Source organism: Juglans regia, chromosome 2, assembly GCF_001411555.2.
Source record: "Juglans regia cultivar Chandler chromosome 2, Walnut 2.0, whole genome shotgun sequence".
NCBI lineage: Eukaryota > Viridiplantae > Streptophyta > Magnoliopsida > Fagales > Juglandaceae > Juglans > Juglans regia.
In genome coordinates, this window is record NC_049902.1 from 32,794,427 (window position 1) to 32,818,111 (window position 23,685).

Genomic DNA, 23,685 nt, shown 5'->3' on the forward strand with positions numbered 1-23,685 from the left:
GATATATGAAAATCAGCATTACTTCAAAGATAAACACAAAGTACGACAGACTTATAAATAGATATTTAGCTCAAAGGAAACTTAGATATTTTGTACAATAAAAAGCAAAGCTGGATCGAATAGACAACTCAAAATTTACTGACTTATAAATTGAATAATTTGTTATAAAATATCTCAAATCAAGATTGTCTGTGCATTTATAAGAAAGAAAGTTGGACCAGAACCAAAACAATTTGTGCTGTATTGATGTATCAATACACTATTTATTGTAAAATTTATTACATTTACAAAATTAAAATACTAATATATATTTATTATTGTCTATGAGATTCAATTACCCCAAGTATTAACTGTGCAAATAGTTTTGAAAAAAGTCGTTGAAATGATAAAAGTGGTCGGAGACGTTTGGATTCAAAGATGACTTGAGATGAGTTGAGATGGATTGTGAATAGTAATGAGATGAGTTATGAATAGTAGTGAGATTTATGAGTTAAAGTTGCTGAATAGTAATGAATAGTAGTGAGATGAGCTGAGATGAGTTGAGATGAGCTGAAATGATCTGAGATGTTCTGCAAATCCAAACGTCACCTAAATTTTTAATTTTTTTTAAGAATTAAATAAGTGAATGTTAATGAATTGATATTTTTTTATTTTTAAAAAATATTTAAAATTTATAAAAAATAATTAAAAAAATACATTTTCACTGACCCACTTGTTAAATCATCGTTCCAGTAGCGCGGTCCTGACAAAAAAATATGGTACATTCAGTGCATTTTAGCCACCTCGGATACACGAGGCAGAGCCTTGTCTTCTCTGAAAATGACGAGTAACGGTGGGCCCCCTCCCAAAACTCGATACCAGTAGAAGCTTAAAAGCTTTTGTGACTTTGTCTCTTTTTGGTTAATACAGTACGAAGTTTTAGGTTTCCTTCGGTAACGAGGTGATGTCAAATATTTTATAAATAATAATAATAAAATATTAAATAATAATAAATAACAATCATAATAAAATAATAAATAATAAATAATAATAATATATTTTAAAAATATTTTACAATTCAAATTAGATCTTATAAGTCTTTAAAAATATTTTATCTAATTTAATCATTATAATTTTTTAAATTTTTATGTTAAATATAATAAATAATTTAATTTTTAAAATTTTAAAATAATAATAATATTAAAAAATAATATTTTATATAATTTATAACTTTCAACTAAAAATAACTCATTTTATCTCGCTGTCGAAACCGTCTTATTCCAAATCATTGATGTTACATGCTGACGTGGCGACATACTTTGTGACAAGACAAACAACAACGTTCCAAATCGGGCCCTGTCCGGAAAAAATGAAAATGGAGGGACCCACTACTCCCACCATTCATAACGAGGAAAGTCACAAGATGGCGTGGCCTTGACATAGTAACAAACAAAGTACCTCAATAGTCGGAGCTGACGAGGACATGCGTAATGAAGAAGGTCCGTTACGGCGTCGAGTAGACTTGGTTGAGAGGTATCTTTGAATGAAGGATTCACGTTCACGCTCGGAATCTCTCCTCGTTCCCGGCGCGTCTGTTTCAAGTCTTCTTAAGCTAGCACAGCTCCGGTCTTTTTGGGACGTGGAAGACTGAAACTAATTTGAGGCTAATTTTCTTCTCGATCTTTTCTTAAGAAAAAAATAATTTTCCACTATATTTTTACCTTAAACAATATCATTCTTCATGATTCTAAATTTATTAAATTAAATAATAAAATCTACAGTTTAAGTTTGTAAAAAGAATGGTAATTTCACAAAATTAATATGTTATACTAACTTAATGGAGATGATAAATAGTAAGTAAATAAATAAAATTTTTATTTTACTATATTATATCCCAAAAGTACTGTCTTTTTCCAAAATATTTATTATATGGTGATCATGCATTGTGAAAATTTATGTCGAAAATGGATTACTGTAGAGAGTTGGAATATTGACGCTATCGTCACCAATTACATCATTTGGCATATATATCTTTCACATTAAGTCAATTATTTATAACCAATTAAGTAATAATTAAGAGTAAAATATTTCTAAACTTTTATTAATAGCTAGGGGTACTCTCTCTCTCTCTCTCTCTCTCTCTCTCTCTCTCTATCTATATATATATATATATATATTAGGTTTTAAATTAGTCTAGTATTGCCGGTACGTGCAAGTTAGTAATATCCTCTACGTACAAGCTGTCTACGTGCATGCATATTATATATTGTACGTTACGAGTGGACCGCATCCTATATATCGTAGCTTAAATTCGTCGGTGCCCAACATTTTGGTGGGTGGAATCTTCATATAATTGACAGCACGTTCGTACACTTTTAGCTCACCAAATCTGTCTGATCATTCAAATCATGAGAATTGTATTTTAGAAAACGAAAGTTTAGCTGAAAATTATTGCATTTTCATGCATGGGTACTTCCCCTTCACCAAGTCAATAAATAAAAGGGACATGAGTGCATGAAGATCAGTAATTGAAAGATATATATATATATATATATATATGTATATAACACCATCCTCTCATCTAACGGTGTCCAGGCTTTTTAAAATTTCAACAGAGCAGGAATTGCACTCTCGTCCAACGGTGGAGAAAAAAAGTTTCTGAGATGCACACTGACAGGTTTTTTGAAATTTCAAACAGTGGCCACGCAAAGGAGTGGAGGCTCGGCTTGGTGCGACACGAGGGGGTTTCTCTCTCTTTCTGTCAATGTTTTATAATTTCAAATGTAATTTTAATTATAAGTGTTAGCTATGTTAAAAGTAGAAAAAATAAATAAATAAAAGCGACTGAAATTGTAGAAGGGACGTTGTTGTTTAGGGGTAGGGGCATCATCAGCCTTATCTTATTGGTTGCAATCCTATTAACGACGTTGGTGCATTATTACTATGATCAGTACTTAATCATTGAAGTTTGGTAGCCTCTGCCAAGCTGCATATATATATATATATATGCAATAATGAGTACCTTTTACATTAATCTATGAATCCTAGCTAGCTAGCTAGCTAGGATCTCACCTGCATATAGATTTGAAGATAAAACTCGAAATATAGCCAATTTACTAGGAACTCTTCGGCGTGTAAAGATGCAGTAGTACTAATTATAGAGTACTAGTAAATCAGGTACTGCAAAAAGGTGAGTAAGACATTCAAGCCAATTTAAAAGATGCCGTTCTTTTGATGTTGCATGCTCGAGGTTATATGGAAGAGTGGGAGATGAGAAATGCTAGGTTGAAAACTTTATCTCATCTCTTTTTTTTGTACGACAAGGAAGCTCATTATTTCCTTATGATAGGTTGCAGCTTCCTGGCAGCACTCAAAAAGTGATGAAATATTGAAACATATATGGACACACACACACTCAATATCTTCGGCGATTCATGACTAAGCTGCTTGATAAAAGTGAGGTTGATGGAAACAATTATCCCGAATTACACGACTGAGATACAATGTCCATTTCCTCATCATTTCGATATTTCCCTATTGCAATTTTCGTTTATTGCTTCATGACATGATATTTCATGTTGCTGGGGTATTTGGCATGCGTGCTTCTCTTTCTCTGTCCGTAGCAAGTGTCACATAGGCATAAAGCTGAGAGTGGTGAAGGCCCGGGGGTCCCGACCATAAAATCAATGTTAGTACTCATGTTACAGCATAGCTAGGAATTCACCTGTATCGTCAAGTTCGTGGAGATCTAGATCAGTTCATTTTTCCCATGCATGCAGTCGAAAATTAATTAATTAGTTTTCAAATTTTACAAACTTGAATTTAGTGTCAATCGAGAACAGTCTACAGAGATAATATGCAGAGAATTGACATTTGACAGGTTGTTCCTTGCTTGCTTACCATCGACCAATTCCAATCAACTATAGCAGTACCATCCTCTCGTGTCTGCCACTCATAGTTTGTAACTTTGTCATATGCTCATGTGACTAAAACCGGCAGCATTCGCTGCATAAAGGGTTTCTCGAAATATTATTTAACGTTCTCGTTAAACCTGTTCTAGTACTCGATTAAAGGATTGGAGAACGCGCGCAGATGGGCAATTTGGTTTAAGGATACCATATTAAAAAGACATAGAGAACAAGTTGAACTTTCTTGATAAATGAAAACAGATTGCAACAGTGTGTGTCTTTGTATTTAAGTGAGAGACAGAGAACAGATGAAGCCAGGAGTGACAAGAAGATAAATCTTGGTCGAAGGATAACATATTAAAAGAAAGAAAAAAGACAACTTCTGAACTCTCTTGATGACCGGAACAGGCGGTTGTCTCAATTAAGTGAGAATCATATAGTTACTCATTGTGCATATATTCCATATAATTCTGCAGCAATTGTTACGCTTTATTTGTTTGTGTCTCAGAGTACTCAAATTTCCAAACAAAATTAAAGACATCGAAGCACTATATATATAATCTGGTTGAGGCTGTCAATGTAAGGTCGATCTTCAGGTTCCTTGGAACAAATTAAATATCAGTTGCTAGAGAAGTTGCCAGAGCCATCTACACCTGCAGCTGCAGCTCACAGGTCAGTTAGGACTATTCGTCCTTTATAGTGTTTCTCACCTATTTTGAATTACATTCTGCTAACAGATGGTGGAGAACTGCATAACTATGACAAAACTTTACAATATGAAAATTCAAGCAAGTGAGAGCTGATCATGACGGATGAGATGGATTCCTTGTTAGGGAATTAGACGTGAGAGTTTATAGAACTTCCATAAGGGAATAAGGCATTGCACAACAAGTGGGTGCACTGGGTGAAGACTGAACATAATGACAATAAGAGGTACAAGGCCAGACTTGCTATAAAAGGCTTTCAGCAGAAAAAGGGTATTGATTACTCGGAAATCTTTTCTCCTGTGGTGAAGATCACAACCATTAGGTTAGTATTGTCAATGGTTGCTATTGAAGATCTGTATCTTGAGCAGTTAGATGTGAAGACAATATTTCTTCATGGTGACCTTGAAGAAGACATCGACATGCATCAACCCGAGGGATTTGTAGTTCAAGGAAATGAGAGTTCAGTTTGTAGACTGAAGAAAAGCTCGTATGGCCTGAAACAAGCTCCTAGACAGTGGTACAAGAAGTTTGACTGTTTTATGTGCAGTTCAGGGTACATTAGATGTCAGATAGATCACTGTTGCTATGTCAGATATTTTGACAATTCTTACATCATTTTATTACTGTATGCGGATGACATGCTTATTGCATGATCTAGTATTGATGAAATCAACGATCTAAAGAAGTAGATGTTAAAGCACTTTAAAATGAAGGATTTGGGAGTTGTAAAACAAATCATTGGCATGAGAATTGTCAGAGATAGAGTTAATGGCACGTTGAGACTCTCGCATGCTGAGTATGTGAAAAAGGTACTTAGCAGGTTCAATATGGACAAGACCAAACCAGTTGGCACACCCTTAGGTAGTCACTTCAGACTCAGCAATGATTAGTCACCAAAGTCAGAGATGCAACAAAACTATATGAATAAGGTTCCTTATGCCTCAGCTTTTGGTTCACTTATGTATGCTATGGTCTGTACAAGACCAGATATTGTCCATGCAATGAGAGTTGTGAGTAGATACATGAGTAACCCAGGAAAATAACATTGGGAATCTATGAAGTGGATTTTGAGGTATCTAAACGGTTCCTCAGAAACATGCTTGTGCTTCTCTAGAGAGAGCTTATAAGTGCAAGGATATGTTGATGCTGATTTGGCTGAAGACACTGATAGTAGAAAGAGCACCACAGTCTTTGTTTATACTCTAGGTGGTACTGTCATGTCTTGGGGTTCTAATTTGCATGAAATAGTTTTTTTATTGACTACAGAAGCTAAGTATATTGCAGTGTCAGAAGCGTTAAAAGAGATGATTTAGTTACAAGGCTTCTTGGAGGAATTGGGTAAAATGAATCAGAATGGCACTCTTATAGCGATAGTTAGAGTGCCATATTTCTTACCAATAATCCAGCATTTCATTCCAAGACTAAGCACATTCAAATCAAGTATCATTTTATTCGATTATTACTAGATGATGGCCAATTGTTACTTGAGAAAATTCATGAAAGCAAAAACCCTGCTAATATGTTGACAAATGGTGTTACACTTGAAAAACTGAAGTAGTACACAACTTCAGTTGTTCTTCTAGCCAGAAGACAAGGGCAATGAGTTGTAAAGGTGGAGGATATCATGTTTTGAGGCAGATGGTGATAAAGTGGGTGTACCAATCTCCAAGTGGGAGAATTGATGAGTACTGTGGAGTCTAGTGCACACCGCTCAATTGGAGGCGTCATAGAGACTTCGCGCAAAGCTTGATCGACAATGAGCTCAAGCGGATGCGATACAGGGAGTTCGCTCAACATGGCGCTCGAGCGGAGGCAAGACAGAAAGACTACGTGATGAGCCGCTCGACACATGGTTTGAGCAATTGACGAGAAACAGATTTGCTCGATGTGCGCTTGACACGCCGCTTGAGCAAACATCGCTTTTGATGAAATTTTAAGGTGTCCGTCATGTACCTTATATATTTGTAGTTTTGTGTTACTGTGGCCGTACATATGTGCAAAATAGTCGCCCCATTATTGTATTGTGACTTCTCAAGAAAAAAAAATCTTCTGCAGTTCCCGTAGACGTAGACAAGTTGCCGAACCACGTAAATCTTGTGTCGTGTGGTTGTTTGATTGTTCTTTTCGCGTTGACTTTCAATTTTTGTCATCATTTTTCACAACAGTGTGAAGAGAGGTTGTACAGCTTTAAGTCGATAAGGGAATCTGGAAACGACCTTCTAGTTATTAATTTTCTCAACTTGTACTAAGTTTGTACAAAATGATTGTTAAGGATAAAAATAAGTGCTTATACTCACATGACGAGAATATGTGTGTGTGTATCAAGTGGGAATAGTTTAGGACGTTTCCAATTACAATAAACCTGCTTGCATGTCATGTGTCTAATCAGTGAACTATATAAGTAATCTTGATAATTAAGGATAATGCATGACTGGTTCGAGCATGATGAAAGTGGCATAATGATATAAATCTTTGTGAGACTATGATCTATATATTTTCCAGGAAGCTGTTCAGATGCATAAAGTACCAACCAATAAAAAAAAATCTGAGTTCAGGTAATTAGGCTATAATTGAAGAACAATGGAGACACATGGTACAATGTATGGACAAAGAAACTGTTGGAAATTATAGGAGGATTTGTTTTTTGTCATTCTTAATACGCCTAGTAAAGGTATAATTATTTGTACTTAACAAACCCACCAGGTCGATTATAAATATGGATTATGACAGCTATATACAAAATTGTATTTTTGATTTTGTTGGAATTAAACTGGGATGATATATTATCATACATACATTGTTTTCTTTTCTAAGAGAAAATAGTTTTTTCGAGTATGTCAATAAGATTCGCATGATATGATGTTTATTGTAATCCATATGATTTAGATGTAATTTATCCTTATAATTCTCATATAGAGGTAATCATGTAATGACTTAAAACAAAGTTGAAGGAACATCTAAGCTTATATTTGAAAAGTAAATGTTACACTTGAATCCTATTAAAACCAAAATAAGCAGTAATAATTCCGCCCTTCGAAATAGTTTGTTAATTTAAGTCTCACACTTTTTGTTAGAGATTAGCTCTTGTACAATTTGTAAAAACTCAAAGAAACTTTAAGCCCCATTTAGATAGTAAAAATGTTTCATTTCATCTCATCTCAATATTATAATTTTTTCAAATTCTCAAAAAAAAAAAAAAATCAACTTTTTCAAATCTTAAAATAATAATAATATTAAACAATAATATTCTAATAATATTTTATTCAACTTTTAACATTTATCTAAAATTATCTCATCTCACTATCCAAACTATACCTAAAGCATGTATTTAGGGTTATACACCAAATTAAGAACACATCCTTACAATTAGAGTCCTTGTAGTTATTATCAATTGTAAGAAGTAATATGAGATCTCATTCAAACTACCGTGATCATATACTCGATTTGGGATATCATAGAAAAGCTCCTAAATCTATTTTGTTGCAATTTCTTCTGTTAATACTTATAAATTTCTTCCTAGCTTGTTGGATTACGGGTGAACAAGAGCCTTTGTTTGTATTGAAAAACACTATTTGCTCATCTCATCTCATCATTACAATTTATTTTTCCAAAATCTCAAACAAAATATAATAAATAATTTAACTTTTTCAAATTCTAAAATAAAAATTATATTCTAACAATGTTTTATTCAACTTTCATTTCATCTCATCTTAACTCAACTCACTGTTCAAACCTCCCAGATACCTGTACGTTAAATATTGTATCTTACTTGTGGTTATGTTGTAGTTTACTCTCCTACAAATATGCTTACCAACCATACCAAAATTCAAGGTCAAACAATAATTTGTTTACCCTTGAATTTTGGTATGGTCGGTGTATTGCTAATATTTATTGAATTTAATTATTAATATTATAAAAGAAAAGATATAAATTAACGTGAAAACGATGTTATAGATTGAATTTGAAAACAATCGTTGACATCTTGAGAACTTAAATAATCTTTGAGAGATTCTGATTTTAAGATGCAATATAATTAACCTTACCAAAAAAGGCAGACGTACGTGGCTCTAAGTTTCGGCTGAAACGGTTGAGTAGTGAACAAAGTGTAAGCCCAATCGTCAAAATTGGCCTGCCTGTAACCAATATAAGTTATTGGGTTTTGATGTAAAGCCTTTCCGATCAACTCTCGCGCAGGCCTTCGTCAAAAGGCACACGCTCAATTGCTCATTGATAGAATGTCTCCAATAATTCTATCAGAAAAAAACTCTTATATTTTGATACATAAAGATACAACAGTGACGTGGAAGATATAACTTTTTAATTTTTATAACTAATTGAGGTTCAGAACAAGAACAAGTGCTGTGATGACACGTCAGACTTGCAACTAGCCAACATCTTTCTGTTGAATGGGAGAAGTTTTGATGCAAAACAAATAACCCAACATCTTTATGTTGAATTTGCTACATTGCTTTCCCAAAATTTTTCAAAAATATGTTTTAGTATATGATTTTTTTAAAGATATCTTAATATAAAGATAATTTTTCCTCCCCAAAATATTTTCAAAAATCTCATTTAGTATTTAGTTGTCTAGGTTTCTTTTAGTTTTTTAATAATTTTTGAATAATTATACATATTTTTTTGTCATTAATAAAATCTCACATTCTCTTTTTTTTTTTTTTTTTACATCTCATAAGAGGCAATAAAATATATTGGTATTTTTTTTATAAACTATTTGGTAAATTTACAATCTCATTTTTCCTATTTATTTATATTTTTCCTTTTAAATCTTTTACTAGCTAGTTTGTTTGGATTAGTTTTGTTAGTAAGTATATATATACTACCATCAAGTTAACAATTATGAGTGAATGCAACAAATCTTGCATAACTATTTCTATCTATATTATAGAGACTTTACAATATTCTATTTTATATTCAACAAAAAAAAATTATATTTGTTTACTTAATTTTTATCATTTACTTCAAAAAATCTTACATAGCTATTTCTATCTTAATTTTTATCTTTCACTGAGTCCGATGGAGCTCAAATGAGAGGTTTAAATGGGTGGCTTTAATAATTTAACTTGTCCCTAGATAAAACCTTGATATGGTTAATATTAAATGTCGAAGACATATTTTACTACTTTAAATATCAATTACCGTTCAACCTTACATACAACACACTTTACTAATCCAATTCCCACCCGGGGCACCAAATCCTAGTTTCACCCCAACATGGAGGAACAATTCCATCAGCCACAGCAATTCTCAAAACAATCTTCATACAATAACGGGATCAGAAACGTTCAATCAAACGATAAAGGTTTTGAAAATTACAACTTCTACCCAGGATGATTGGAGCAGGCCTTCTTTCAGGACTGTAACGACTGCTGCAGATCAAGAACATGGCGGCGGCCTCCCAAAGTTTTAGTTCCAGGGAAAAGTGGAAATCATTAGAGAAATTGATGGCATATAAACAACATAATTTAAAGAAAAGGTATATGCTTTACAATAGGAAACGCAATCGAACTAACATAGCGAAGAAAAACTTAACCGAGAGCTCCATATTTAGAACTCTGCCCCAAAGATATGCAAGAAAGTTCAAGAGGCAAAAACCACTTCCCCCATACGTTCAAAAAGAACCCACTTTTCAGATCAAGAAAACAAGATAAATAGGAAAATCAAAGCGCAGGGTGGCTTGGTTTGTTGAGAGGGGTCTTGCACCTTTCGAATTCGGAAACCAATGCGGGGTCCCTCAACCCAACAAGGAATTGGGCTAACCCCAGAAGAAAGAGAGCCGCCTGATACACACTCGTAGCGCTGATGATCTCCGCAAGAACGCTCCTCCTTAGCCTGTTCGCGTCCAAGAACAGGCTCACCATCTCCTCCATCTCCACCGCCACTGCCTCACCAATCACTGTTCTCGCCGTCTCCTTTCTCCCTTGACACCAGACCCAATCCTCCACCATCCGTTCCACGAGGCCCGCCTGCGCTTTCCTCACCCGGTTCGCCAGTGCCGGCACCATCAGCCTCAGTCCGCACTCAACCTGATCGATCCGGGTCATCAAGATTTTACTCGGGGCCCTCCATGCCATCGCAATTTCCCACGGTTTATCAAAGAACTCGCAGTTCTCTCCACCCACGTTGATCAAAACATCGTCTTTGTCGTCAATATATTTATCGGTCTCATTAATGAAGGACCGGATGAGGTTAGTAAAGAGGTAGGGATGGAAGTCGCCAAGCCAGAGGAAGGGCTTCTCGAGGGAATTGCGCCAGTCGGGGAAGAGGAGCTGAGCAACATCGTGGGAGGAGGCGAGATCGAGGGCGTGGTAGTAGGATTGAAAGTGGTGGTGGAGCATCTCGACGTGGGTGGAGAGGAGGGTGGGGGAAGGATCGGAGATAGAGCAGCGGAGGAGGGGTAGGAGAGTGTTCTTGAGGATGTTGAACCAGTCCGAGTAGTAGTCCTTGAAGGGGCGGGAGCTTTTCTTGCGGGTGAAAAGGCCCTTCAACATCTTGGATATACAGAAAGAGAGAAAAAGGAGAGATCTTTGGTGGGTGGGTGTTTGCTTGTTTCGTTCTTCTTTGGGCGAGAAGAGTGAAAGGGAAGAGGGAATGCTTTGGACTTGGAGGGAAGGTTTAAAAGAGTGGTAGACTGACGGTTGTGGGGCCTGACAAGCTCCTCCAGTATTAGACTGTGCAGTGTTGATGCTTACTTGGATTGATGGGGCTGGAAAGTTGGGGGTCCTACTCCTAGTCGTGTGTGACTTATGACATCATGTCAGAAAGGGAAGGTTTCTTTGCAAACCGATATGCAGAAGTGGATAACATTTCTTCCATAGAAAATCAATGGACCGAATTAATAGTTTTTAGAAGTGCAATACCAAATAGCAAGACCCAGTTTGTTTAGGTCTGCTGGGGATTTTTTTATATGAAGTACGAAAAGGAGAGAGGTGTAAGTTATAGTTCTGGGGCCCAAGCAAAACAAAGACCCATTTTGTGGATCTAGCCCAATATGGAGAAGCCCAATACTGTTCATTTTAGTGTGGATTTACAAAACATAATTAATTTTACAATCTAGTATACTATATCTAACTACATTATTTATAAATTAGTTTTTATATAATTATTTTGTAGCTAAAATGTTTCTAAAAATATAAATAAATAATGTGTTACATGCCAAAAAGGTAAATAACATAACTCATTTGAGTTTTTAGCCACTATAATTTTAATCCGGTGGGATAGGCTCCACCTCAATCCACCATTGTAACCGTGTTTGACACCATTAAAGGCAGGAAATGCCGCCGCATTATATGGGCACGGCCCACGGGGTTCCAACAAGCCTCTCACCGACAATGGCGCGTCAAATCCACGATTCCACCACTTGTCTACATTTTCTCTTACTTGTTTGAATTTAAAGATGAGTAAAAATGATTTTGGGAAAAGCTCCCAGCCAGTCGGGTGATAATTCAGTTTTCACACCCAGCCAATAAAATGTTACCACATAGGACATATAACAAATTTTCATCTACATGCACATGTACCAGATTCTTCCTTATTTTTATCTCTTTCCCTCCTCTCTCTCTCTCCCTCCCCCACCCCGCTGTAACGTCCCCCACTCTCTCTCTAAAATACGTTCTCTCTCTCTAAAATACACTCTTCTTGCTCTCCTTATTTTGATCCTCCCAATCTTCTTCCTCCTCTTCTTCTTCTTCTTTCTTTTTTTTTTCTTTTTCTTTTTAATTTTTTTTATTATTCTGTAATTCTGTAAGTATATTTTATTAAATGAAGGGAAAAAGTTCTATTTTGTTGTGATTGTCAACAGGTTCAACGTGCCATATCCTACCCTATACGCTCTAGATTCTGATTACAAATATGCAAAACTTTTCAACTGTGTTTAGGTTTTAGTCCTTCCAGAATTTTTTTAGGAGTAATTTCCGTACCCACTCAACTAATGAATTCATGTGTGCTGTGCCAGAGAGGACATCAGAACTCGCTGGAGATGATGCCCATGTTTTTCACGCTGATGATGCTAGGAGGGATGAGGCATCCTCGCACATGCGTGGCGCTTGGTTTACTCTGCCGTGTCTCGCGTTCGGGAAATATGGCTTCTTGGCCTTGTTGGGAGAGAGAAAGAGAGAGGAGGAAAATATATGAAAATAAAGAAGAATCTGGTACATGTGAATGTAGATGAAAATTTGTTATATGTACTATGTGGTAACATTTTATTGGCCGGGTGTGAAAATTGAGTTATCACCCGACCGGCTGGGAGCTTTTCTCAATAATTTTATATGAATTAAATAAAATATTATTTTTAATATTATTATTATTTAAAAATTTAAAAAAATTATAATGATAAAAGAAGATAAATTTTTAATTCAAATTGAAAATTAGTTACCCTACTTTCCTCTCCATCACATCACCATTTAATTTTTGAGTAATGCTAGAAGTCTAGATATAACTATAGATAAATTTCGTACAAAATCTTTTATAAAAAAAAATGAATTTTATTAATAAAAAATAATTTTTTTATATTTTTAAGGTGAGTTTTCTTTTTTTTTTTACAAGGGAGGACTTGTCGAGTTTGTACAAATATATATATATATATATATATATTTTTTTTTGGTTATCAGCACCTCCTTACTATAAATCGTAATAGAATTTTTCATCATAATAACGTAACATAGATACAAATGTAAATCAATTATTCCAAAATAAAAAATGAAAACACTCATGGCAGAGTGAGAAATGTCATTAACATCCAAACAGAACAAACAAACACAGAGAAAGAAAAGAACCAAAACAAAACAGAGACTTCAATGGTTCCATCGCAATAACCTCTGATCTCTCCTAATCTCCCCACCCCGACTGTAATCCCTGTCCGCCCGTTCCATGGCCTCCTCCATGCCCACAATTCTCAGCACCACCACCACCATCATCTTCGTCTTCCTCTTACTCCTCCAATCTGCCGTTTCCAAGCAACATTTCCTCTCTGACCCTGACCCAGACCCAGACCCAGATCCCACCAATACCATCTCTGACTGCACCAACCGTTGGATCCACATCAGACGCCTCCCCTCGCAATTCAACCACGATCTCTTATCCAACTGCTCTCAGTACCCTCTTTTTTTCGACTTCTGCCCCTACCTTCCCAACCATGGCCTCGGTCTAAAGACCCATTCCCGTTCCCACAGCTGGTTCCGCACCGACACTTTTATGCTTGAGCTTATCTTCCACCGTCGTATGCTCGAGTACCCTTGTCTCACTCCTGATCCCGACCTCGCCAACGCCGTTTACCTCCCTTACTATGCCGGCATCGACGCCCTCCGTTACCTCTACGGCCCCGACGTCAATGCCAGCACCGAACACGGCCTCGAGTTGTTCCGTTTCGTTCGGGATGATAACCCCCACATATGGGCTCGCCACGAGGGTCATGACCATTTCTTGGTCATGGCTCGGTCTGCTTGGGACTTCTCGCAATCTCTGGACAACGATCCTCCCACGTGGGGCACTTCGTTTCTCCAACTCCCCGAGTTTTACAACGTGACGGCTTTGACGTTGGAGGTCAGTGCTTGGCCGTGGCAGGAGCAAGCGATTCCGTACACGACGTCTTTTCACCCGCCGAGCCTCGCTTTCTTGGAGTCCTGGATACGCCGCGCGAGGCGGTCGAGAAGGTCAATCCTAATGCTCTTCGCCGGAGGCGGAGGGGTCTCGGCAACGCCCAATATCCGGCGGAGCATCAGGAACGAGTGTGAGAATGATAATTCGACTCAAAGTCTTGGCGGGTACGAGAAAATGTGCGAGGTCGTGGATTGCTCTAATGGGGCGTGTGAGCACGACCCAATAAGGTACATGAGGCCGATGTTGGAAGCGACCTTTTGTTTGCAGCCACCGGGAGATACACCTACGCGGAGATCCACTTTTGATAGCATTCTTGCTGGGTGCATTCCGGTTTTCTTCGAAGACTCGTCGGCGAAGTTGCAGTATAAGTGGCACTTGCCGGAGGAGGAGTACGGGGAGTTCTCGGTGTACATACCAAAAGAGGAGGTGGTGTTTAGGGGACTGAGGATTCTGGACGTGTTGGTAGGTATACCCAGAACTAGAGTTAAGAGGATGAGAGAGAAGGTGTTGGAGTTAATGCCGAGAGTTGTGTACAGAAGACATGAGAGTTCGTTGGGTTTAAGAACAAAGAAGGATGCGTTTGATATTGCAATCGAAGGTACTCTGCAGAGGATCAAGTCTAGGCTTAAAGAAGTGGCAGTTGAGTGACTTCCTTAGATTCTGTTTTTTTATTTCCTGTCTTTGTAATTATTGTTTATTATTGATGAGTTTCCTTCTTTTATTTGTTACTTTCTACTTCACAGATTTGTTCGTCACGTAAGTGCAGAGGATTAGATTATTTGTTTCTCAATTTGGTAATAAATCTTTTACCTATTTTTTGGTAACTTGAGCCTCGTGATGTCTTTCTTGTTGGGTGAGTTGGGAGAGATCTCATTCAAGATTACAAGAAAATATGTATTCTTGATTCATTTAAATGAGGACCGTGGTAATGCTGATACTGGGGAGGCAGAAGAACAATGGAAACTAGAACATCATTGGACGGAGAAAAGAATTGAATTTATTGAGGGGAGGTGTGCCAAAACTTAAATTGTAATAAAAGCAAACAACAATGACGGAGAAAATGCCCCTTTTTCATCTACTTTTTCTTTTCTTTTTCTTCTGCATGCTCCCCGACCATCTGCACTACATATGGAATTGAAGAACTGCATTTCATCTCAAAATCTCCTCTCTCGGCTGTAAACTATGGTTGGCTGGATAGGCGAGGCTTTATCCCCATCTGACAATAGCAGAACCCCAAGTAAGACCTGCTCCAAAACCTGCAGTTGCTATAGTATGGCCAGCCTTCACCTTCCCACTTCGAACAGCTTCGTCCAATGCTAATGGAATGGAAGCAGCACTTGTGTTACCATAATTTGCCAAATTCGATATCACCCGTTCTGGTGGGACTTCTAGACGTGTAGCGACTGCATCTATGATCCTTTGGTTTGCCTGCGTTATCAAACTCTGTCATTACTTCATCTCCATTAATACAGGTACAAGGTCTGGGCGCTTAGGTATGAAAAACCTTCGAAATGTTTCATAGTCCTATAAATAATTACCTTTTCAGGTAAACTTAAAACATTTGAAATGAAATGTGAAAAGTTGGGTATTTTTTATCACTCTGTTTTCTAGTTTAGACCACCTTGTTAATAGGAATAAGCAATTCGAAAGGATAGCAAGTACGATCGCCTTGTATCAAGTCTTGTGAAATCAAGAAAGATTTTGACTCAAGTTGCCAGACTTAGATTTTTATACTGCCATCGAGAAGCCTAGTAGTTATTCATCCTGGAAAGTGACTTCCAACAGAAGAGCATATCAAAGCACAAGTCCAGGCATACTTTTTGGTTGTCCCAGCAAGAGAACAACATTATGTGCCAAAACCTTGAACAACAATGATTTTGATCTACAAATTTAATATTTCCCCTGGACCATCATCAAATTCTTTTTAAGGCTAAAGATAATGAGCTAAGCTCTTCATAGATTAGGTAGACAGTGAGTGATCTGGCGTATCTTAGATTTTAAGCATCAGATTAGTTATGTTTAATTTGTAGTTAACATATAGCATACCTGATGAAGGAGTAACCAATCAATGCTCGATCTGGGGAGACCAGCCTTTTCAAGGGCAGACTGAATTGACTGTGGCACACATCGTACGGCAAAGCGAAAGACCTCTTTGCCATTCATTTGAATACAGGAATATGAAGATTGCCTTGGAGGGAAGCCTAACACTGAACCATTAGATCCCACCACATCATTCATTTCATTCTGTTTGACGGTGGCATTCAGATGTCTGCATAAAGGGAGGTAAGTGCTCAGTCACATCCCTAATAGAAGAGGTCAAAAGTTTGTTTAGTCACGAGTAGAAAGCACATGCCTTTGGCCATCACCATCACTATGCAGGTCAAAACTAAATAAACCATCTTCTTCACTGTCGCAGGCCTGCAGAATAGTTTTTATATCAAATAAATGCCAAGACGTGTTTCCCATAGGCATGAAATGTTATAAAAGTAGGTGTCAGGTAATTATAATCCTTAAGCAACAATGGAATTGGCATTCCCACAAAAAGTATGAGGGAGATCAAACCTAGTGTCACACATTGGATACAGGGGCTTAAAGCTGAAAAACAATTGTCTAAGCGGTCAGAATTCATAATAGTAAGTTTTCAACCACTTGGCTTCTAAGAGGGTAAACTCATGTTACAAAGACAGATATGAGATACGAGTACGCATCTAGATGTTTGATCCCTCTGATCACCCAATTTTGGAATATGGAGACACGATCTCCTCATACAAGTCTCATGCAGCACATAGCCTTCCCATAGGCATGAAATGTTATAAAAGTCGGTGTCAGGTAATTATAATCCTTAAGCAACAATGGAATTGGCATTCCCACAAAAAGTATGAGGGAGATCAAACCTACACATTGGATACAGGGGCTTAGAGCTGAAAAACAATTGTCTAAGCAGCCAGAATTCATAATAGTAACTTTTCAACCACTTAGCTTCTAAGAGGGTAAACTCATGTTACAAAGACAGATATGAGATATGAGTACGCCATTTGGGGGGGTAATCATCCAGATGTTTGAACCCTCTGATCTCCCAATTTTGGAATATGGAGACCACATGGCCTTCCCATAGGCATGAAATGTTATAAAAGTAGGTGTCAGGTAAATTATAATCCTTGAGCAACAATGGAATTGGCATTCCCACAAAAAGTATGAGGGAGATCAAACCTAGTGTCACACATTACAGGGGCTTAGAGATGAAAAACAATTGTCTAAGCGGTCAGAATTCATAATGGTAACTTTTCAACCACTTGGCTTCTAAGAGTGTAAACTAATGTTACAAAGACAGATATGAGATATGCGGAGGGGGGGTAAGCATCTAGATGTTTGATCCCTCTGATCTCCCAATTTTGGAATATGGAGACACGATCTCCTCATACAAGTCTCATGCAGCACATAGCCTTCACACTCGGAACAGATGACAAGAAACAATAGTTCAGGTATTGGGTCCTCGTGTCAAAGTCAAAAGTAAGTAAACTAGAAACAAGTCTATAAAAGAAGGGTTAGGAGTTTAACATTCTCAAATCTCAACTAAGAAAGAAATATGATGCTTATTGGCCAAACCATTCTCTAGTGTTCAATGTCATTGTATTGCCAACTACAGTATTGCATTAGTTCTCTATTGACTCCCTCATAATGAAGCCAACTCCTAAAGGTTGTCAGTTGAAGGGACATATTCAAAAGATAGGATAAGTCTTTTTCTACGGCAGATTTACAAAAAAATTCAAGTGTTCACAAAATCATTAAAAAGTCAAAACACCAAAAACAACTACCTGCAATAATACAGCACCAGCAGCATCTCCAAAGAGAATACAGGTACCTCTATCCGTCCAATCAACATATCGAGAAAGGGAATCAGCTCCGATCACCAGAACGTTTTGAAATCCACCTCCTGTAATTTACAGAGGTAGAGAGGTTAGATATTTTAGCCACAAAAGTAACTGAGACCCCCTTACAGAAAAGTAGACAAATCCTTTACCCCTAATGTGACATGCAGCTGATACTAGACCCAACACAAATCCGCTACATGCAGCTGTAATATCATAAGCCAAAGGATTTCTTTTGCAGCCAAGTGCTTTTTGGATCTGAAAATTGCACCACCACCAAAAGGAGGAGCATAAAAGAGTCTTTAGAGTGCTTATAATACCAGCTAAATAGGTAGCAGTTAAAGGACAGTAGACTCGTGACTAGAATTAAATTCAAATAAAAATGGATTGAAGCGAAGCTAGACAAAAGAAGTTGGGAAAATATTTGAGCTTTAAGTTAAGCCCAAAATCTCTATTTGAGTCCAACCAAACCAGCGTGCAGGGCTTATTACTCAGCAAATAGGAAAATACATGAGGACGTGTTCTGTCAAATGCATATGAAACATCGACACCCATATATTGTCCTATTACACTTTTGGAAGTTTCCAACAAGGTTTCAAACAAATCGTGCCATGATGAATAAGCCAATTACAATTTCTTGGGGTAATAGATGGTGATATCAAATTTCAATAAGAAACTGTATGTTATCTGACACAATTCAAGAAATGGATATGCAGCTTGAAAAAACCTTTTCTTTTTGCATCACTGACCTCATAATTCTGATAGTTCAAAATGGAGGGTACCCTTTTTGAAACAAAAATATACACAAAATGATAGGATATAAGATATTCTCTGAAACAAATAAATGCTTGCGTGTGGCAGATATATTTGAAAATGGAAATTAAGATTTTAAGAAAGAACCTTCTATACTTCAAAATTTAGAATTTTTTACAACCACAAAGAGATCCCACAAAGGTAAATTCACAAACTGTCATGGCTTCATATAATACATTAGACCTAATTTACAATAAAAGTAGCTTTACAATCTAACATACCACATCATACCATATCGGTTTGAAAATTTACTTTTGTGAAATCTCTTTGTGGCTAAAACATTTCTCCAAAATTTATGCGCCCAATCAAGCTGGGAATAAACAAGTAAAGTTCATGATTGATCAAAGTTCCTTAACAAACATACACAGCACAAAACCATTTTCCAGCTAGCCATGTACAGGCATCTTTTCTTAGAATGACAACCAAGCACCCCCAGATAATCTAAAATATACATGCTGCTGAACCTTAACTAAGAAAACTAGCATCATCACTATTTCTACTTAGTCCTATTTTTGGAATATATCATCTCATATCCCTATACCTGAGGAGCACTTCCAAAAAGATCTTCTGGGGTAGATGTGCACATCAAGACTAGGTCCACATCATCAGGCTCAACCCGTGCCATCTCAAGAGCTTTCCTTGCGGCCTCTACCGCTAAAGCTGTCAAGCTATCCTTGCCTGTAAGAGAAACAATGAAAGAAGTAATTCGCAGTTTTCATAATCAGAAGGCCATTGTGTAAACACATTTGGGGCTTGTTTTGCAGTGAAAGATTCTTGAGATTATTGTAATCATTGAGAACTTTTTTGAGATGCTTTTATTGGTGTTTGCGAAATTTTTTGGGCCTGTAGAAAGCATTTTTGAAAATGTAAAATCTTTTAGATGTGATTTTATTGTTGGATTTGAAAGTGATGGGATCCACTGAAAATATGTTTGGGAAGATATTTGTGAGTTGTCTTTTTTGATAAATTGGTTTTGTTTTTTGTTTTTTGTTTTTTTTCCATAGAAACAGGGCTAGAAACGACAGAGAAAATTTAGAGATGATTTTCTTTGTAGTAAAGTATGCTTGGATGAAAAATGAAAATTTTTATAGAAAAATGAGAATTTCATAGTATCCAAACATGCCCTAAGATTTCCATTTCATAAGAATGGTGCCATAGATTAAAACAAGGTGCAGACACTAAGTTATCCAGCACAAGCATTCAAAAACCCTTCAAAATTCAACCAGGCTAAATCTACCATAAGCTTGAACTCTCAGATATAAGTTGGCAAAGCCTGAATGATCTTCTTGGATAGAAAAAACAAGAAGACAATTGGCAAGACTCAGTCAAGTGAGAGACTCATTAAGCTGAACAGCCTTCCCCAGGCTCAAGAGCTTTAATCAAGAGGCTGTGGTACAAACAAGAAAAGCAACCTCTGTTTTATTTTATATTTGGGCTAGCAAAAGTAAAGTAACCACAGATGCTTCACAAGTATCCAATATATGGCATCATCATGTATTGCAACTAAGAATTGACCTGAAAGAACCCGGCGGTTACGAATCCCAGTTCGAACAGATATCCATTCATCAGAAGTATCAACTATTTTTGCAAGATCATCGTTTGAAACCTTCAGGGTGGGTGCCGCTGAACCGCAACCAACTAATTTGCAGCCTTTATTGACCAACCTGTTAATATTCATTTCCAAAGTATGGGATCAGGATAACAACTAGTATAACTGAGATTGCCATTTCTAATTCAAAATTCTCTTTCCATTGAACCATTCAGATATCAAACTGAGGATGACTCTAACTTGGCTGGACTTCTTTTTAATAATGTGGAACCTCATCGAGGCAGGGCCTTCAAATTCACCCCTAAAGAGTAAACTCCAGATGCACAACCCCACCCATCAAAACCGTGTATCGGTTAATTTAGGGAAACTCTTAGCCTGGAATCAGACCAGATGTCTGAGCCTGCAGCTCATCCTAAATCCACCCTTTAGCCACTACACTGCACCCTAATGGATAACTTCGTTGGACTTATAAAAAAAAGTATAATAAAACCATCTATAGCAGTCAAGGACAGGCACAAGTGAGCCTCTAATCCCACATAAAACAAGAAACAGAATACAGGAAAGAAGAAGGAGTTAATGATATTAAAAATCTTCACGGCATTCAAAGCTAATGGCACAAGACTCTTTGCCAAAAAAAGAGAGTTCCATTCAAAAGATAAGGCATTTCCAGTTTTCACTTAACCAATACCATTTCTGGAAGATGTATATGGTGTCGTTGAACCAAGCCAAATAGCAATAGCTATGAAGTCTACCTCCTTTATGTTAAGGAAGCAACATCTTCACTTCTCTATGACTCTCGTTTCATCTTGGAACTCCTCCATCACCTTCATAAAGACAGTTCCAATGCCTCCCACTTTTAGTAGAAAGCATAAGCCATTAGACAAGCCTGGAAGCTTATACCCTTAAATCTCAACTACAATTCAGAAAAGCTTTTACTCCCATGAAAGTCCCAGCAACTAATTTATAACAACTATGTTCAGTTCTCCTCAAAATAAAAGTCCCTGTAAATGAAAGGAACGAACTTAACACTTTAAACACCACCCCATATATATCTCAAATCAACAAGTTAATAAAGCTATATTCCCTTAGATAGATTATATCATGTGCATTCTCTCTTCCATGAATTTATACATTTGAGTGCCCATGCAAGAGCAAATCATCCATAAGCTCTACTACAGCAATCACAGACAAAGTTAAAAAGAGGAAAAATAGCAAAATCCATAAGACAATAAAAATCACGAATCCATTATCTTGCAGAAAGATATCATATATAATAACCCAAGTATACATCTTCAAATATTTTTTAAGAAACTCAGCTAGTATTTTCTAACCCAATTGCATTCAAGACCCATTTCATTAAATGCTAAAAAAAACGATCATCCAAATACAAAAGAAATCAGAAACCAAAGTCACCTGGGCACACGAGATTCAGACGGGGAGGCGCCAGAAGAAAGCTTCTCTGGGCCTTGAATGGTGCTGGAGCAGAATACCCTGCTGGAGAATCCATCAGGGGACAGAAGCCCAGATCGGTAAATCCCTATCTGAGGTTGCATCCTCCTTCTCCAGCTGGAAACCGAGGGACTAAAGAACCCAGATGCATTAGCCATTTACACCCACCACCCAAAACCCAACAAACAAAATATAGATATATACACTGGAAGATAAAGAAGAGACGGTCTTTTAGCGTAGTTTATATGGGAGAGAAGAAGAAGAACGTGAGAGACAGAAGTGTATACAGCCCATTAGAGAAAAGAAAGATCAATACGTGTGGAACAGACACAGAAAACAGTGTTTATTCCTAGGCTTTCGTCTTTTTTTTTTTTAAGTTTAATCTTCGGAGGGTCCGAAGCAGATATAGCTAAATGGGCGATTTTGCCAAACCCAACCGATCAAGTCAGGAAACTCCTATGCTTGCTAGCTGTGTTATTTAAAAGGTCTTGTAGAGATAGCTATCCAGTGCTTTGCCATTCTAAATACTTCGGTTTTGTTTCCATAATCCGAGTTGGGGAAAATGTAGAGGAAATTTGCCACCTAATAAGAGTGCTACTAACTGAAATTACTCTCATACCCTTGTTTGATTCTTTTCTGGATTCTTATTGGTCTGTTCTTTCAATCCTCATCTTGCAGTTGCACTAGAGTAAGGATCATAGGTTTTTTTTTCCCAAGTTCTTGATTAAGATCTTTCCACCAACGTTAGAAGTAAAATTGGGCTAATTTACAAATGGGTTTTCTCATAGACCTTTCTCATCTTTTTTTCAAAATTAGGTTTTTTTGTTGTTGATGATATGATAAGCTATTAAAACTTTGGTGAACTTTGATATAAACAAAGTCTTCCTTTTGCAGATAATAAATATGTGTGCTTGGTTGTAACAGAAATGTACAATGTGGTTGGCTAAAGTAGGTTGCTGGTGGGAGAAAATGACACCCCAAAAAAAAAAAAAAAAATCCCAAGCAAAGTTGGGTTTGGTCATGATGAGGAGCTTACTAGGGTAGCCAATGTTTAAATAGCTTAGGCATCATTAGTTTTTGCAGTTAAAATAAAATGAAATGTGTTGAGATTAAAATTAAAAAGTTGAATAAAATATTGATAAAATATTGATAAAATTTATTTTTTAATATTATTTTTATTTTGAGATTTGAAAAAATTAAATTATTTATTTTATTTTATATTAAAAGTTAAAAAAATTATAATAATTAAATAAAATGAGATGAAATATTTTCTGAAAATATTTAATTTAAATATACAACTGCTAATTAGTCGCAGAAAGTGAATGTGAGAAAGTACTAGTAGCCCAAGTGACAATAGGTTGGAATCAAAATCAAGAGTGGTAACGTTTACACCCATCAAGAAACTCGGCTATTCATGTTTTACACAGGTGACAACAACTATGTTGATGTTATTTATTTATTTTTATTTAATAATTAAAGAAGTATTTTTTAATAATTTTATGATTTTTTTAAATATTAAAAAAAAAAATCCAGCACGTCTAAGATTGCTCAATACTCGGTGAGTATAGAAACACTCACTCCCTAATCTATAGGGGATAGACCTTTGCCCTCATCGAAAATAGAGCTTTGCTATACAACCTCCACCATACTCCACACTCCACATTTTTTTTAATTTTTAATATTTTTTTAAATTTTTTTTTTGAGTTTATTCTTTTTAAATTATTTTAAATTTTTTATTCATTATTTATATAATAAATATTTAATAAAAGAAAAAAAAATAAAAATTAAAAATAATG

At 36.5% G+C, this 23,685-nt stretch overlaps 3 protein-coding genes across 3 annotated transcripts; 1 reads left to right on the top strand and 2 right to left on the bottom strand.

The window, feature by feature from the left end:
• Positions 1-9,753: 9,753 nt before the first annotated feature.
• On the bottom strand, positions 9,754-11,199 carry LOC109011429 (protein INAPERTURATE POLLEN1). Its single transcript, XM_018992647.2, has one exon. It carries the CDS (start codon positions 11,101-11,103, stop codon positions 10,273-10,275), a length of 831 nt encoding a protein of 276 aa, XP_018848192.2. The 5' UTR covers positions 11,104-11,199; the 3' UTR covers positions 9,754-10,272.
• A 2,112-nt stretch (positions 11,200-13,311) lies between these two features.
• On the top strand, positions 13,312-15,283 carry LOC109011408 (probable xyloglucan galactosyltransferase GT19). The gene is made up of 2 exons (XM_018992614.2): positions 13,312-14,848; positions 14,953-15,283. Exons 1-2 carry the CDS (start codon positions 13,481-13,483, stop codon positions 15,031-15,033), a joined length of 1,449 nt encoding a protein of 482 aa, XP_018848159.1. The 5' UTR covers positions 13,312-13,480; the 3' UTR covers positions 15,034-15,283.
• LOC109011421 (3-oxoacyl-[acyl-carrier-protein] synthase 3 A, chloroplastic-like) lies at positions 15,194-22,378 on the bottom strand. Its single transcript, XM_018992635.2, has 8 exons — positions 21,854-22,378; positions 20,407-20,555; positions 19,433-19,569; positions 18,231-18,336; positions 18,025-18,143; positions 16,563-16,627; positions 16,256-16,478; positions 15,194-15,637 (listed from the first exon to the last, which is right to left on the bottom strand). Exons 1-8 carry the CDS (start codon positions 22,045-22,047, stop codon positions 15,416-15,418), a joined length of 1,215 nt encoding a protein of 404 aa, XP_018848180.1. The 5' UTR covers positions 22,048-22,378; the 3' UTR covers positions 15,194-15,415.
• Positions 22,379-23,685: the final 1,307 nt, after the last annotated feature.

Bases quoted from the DNA above. Each gene is read 5' to 3' on its own strand.
- LOC109011429 (XM_018992647.2), bottom strand. From the start codon at position 11,103: ATGTTGAAGGGCCTTTTCACCCGCAAGAAAAGCTCCCGCCCCTTCAAG.
- LOC109011408 (XM_018992614.2), top strand. From the start codon at position 13,481: ATGGCCTCCTCCATGCCCACAATTCTCAGCACCACCACCACCATCATC. The intron at 14,849-14,952 runs GTTGAGTGACTT...TCTACTTCACAG, and splicing joins CTAGGCTTAAAGAAGTGGCA to ATTTGTTCGTCACGTAAGTG.
- LOC109011421 (XM_018992635.2), bottom strand. From the start codon at position 22,047: ATGGCTAATGCATCTGGGTTCTTTAGTCCCTCGGTTTCCAGCTGGAGA. The intron at 19,570-20,406 runs GTCAATTCTTAG...TTTCTCTTACAG, and splicing joins TAACCGCCGGGTTCTTTCAG to GCAAGGATAGCTTGACAGCT. The intron at 18,337-19,432 runs GTATAGGGATAT...TGCAATTTTCAG, and splicing joins TTTTTGGAAGTGCTCCTCAG to ATCCAAAAAGCACTTGGCTG.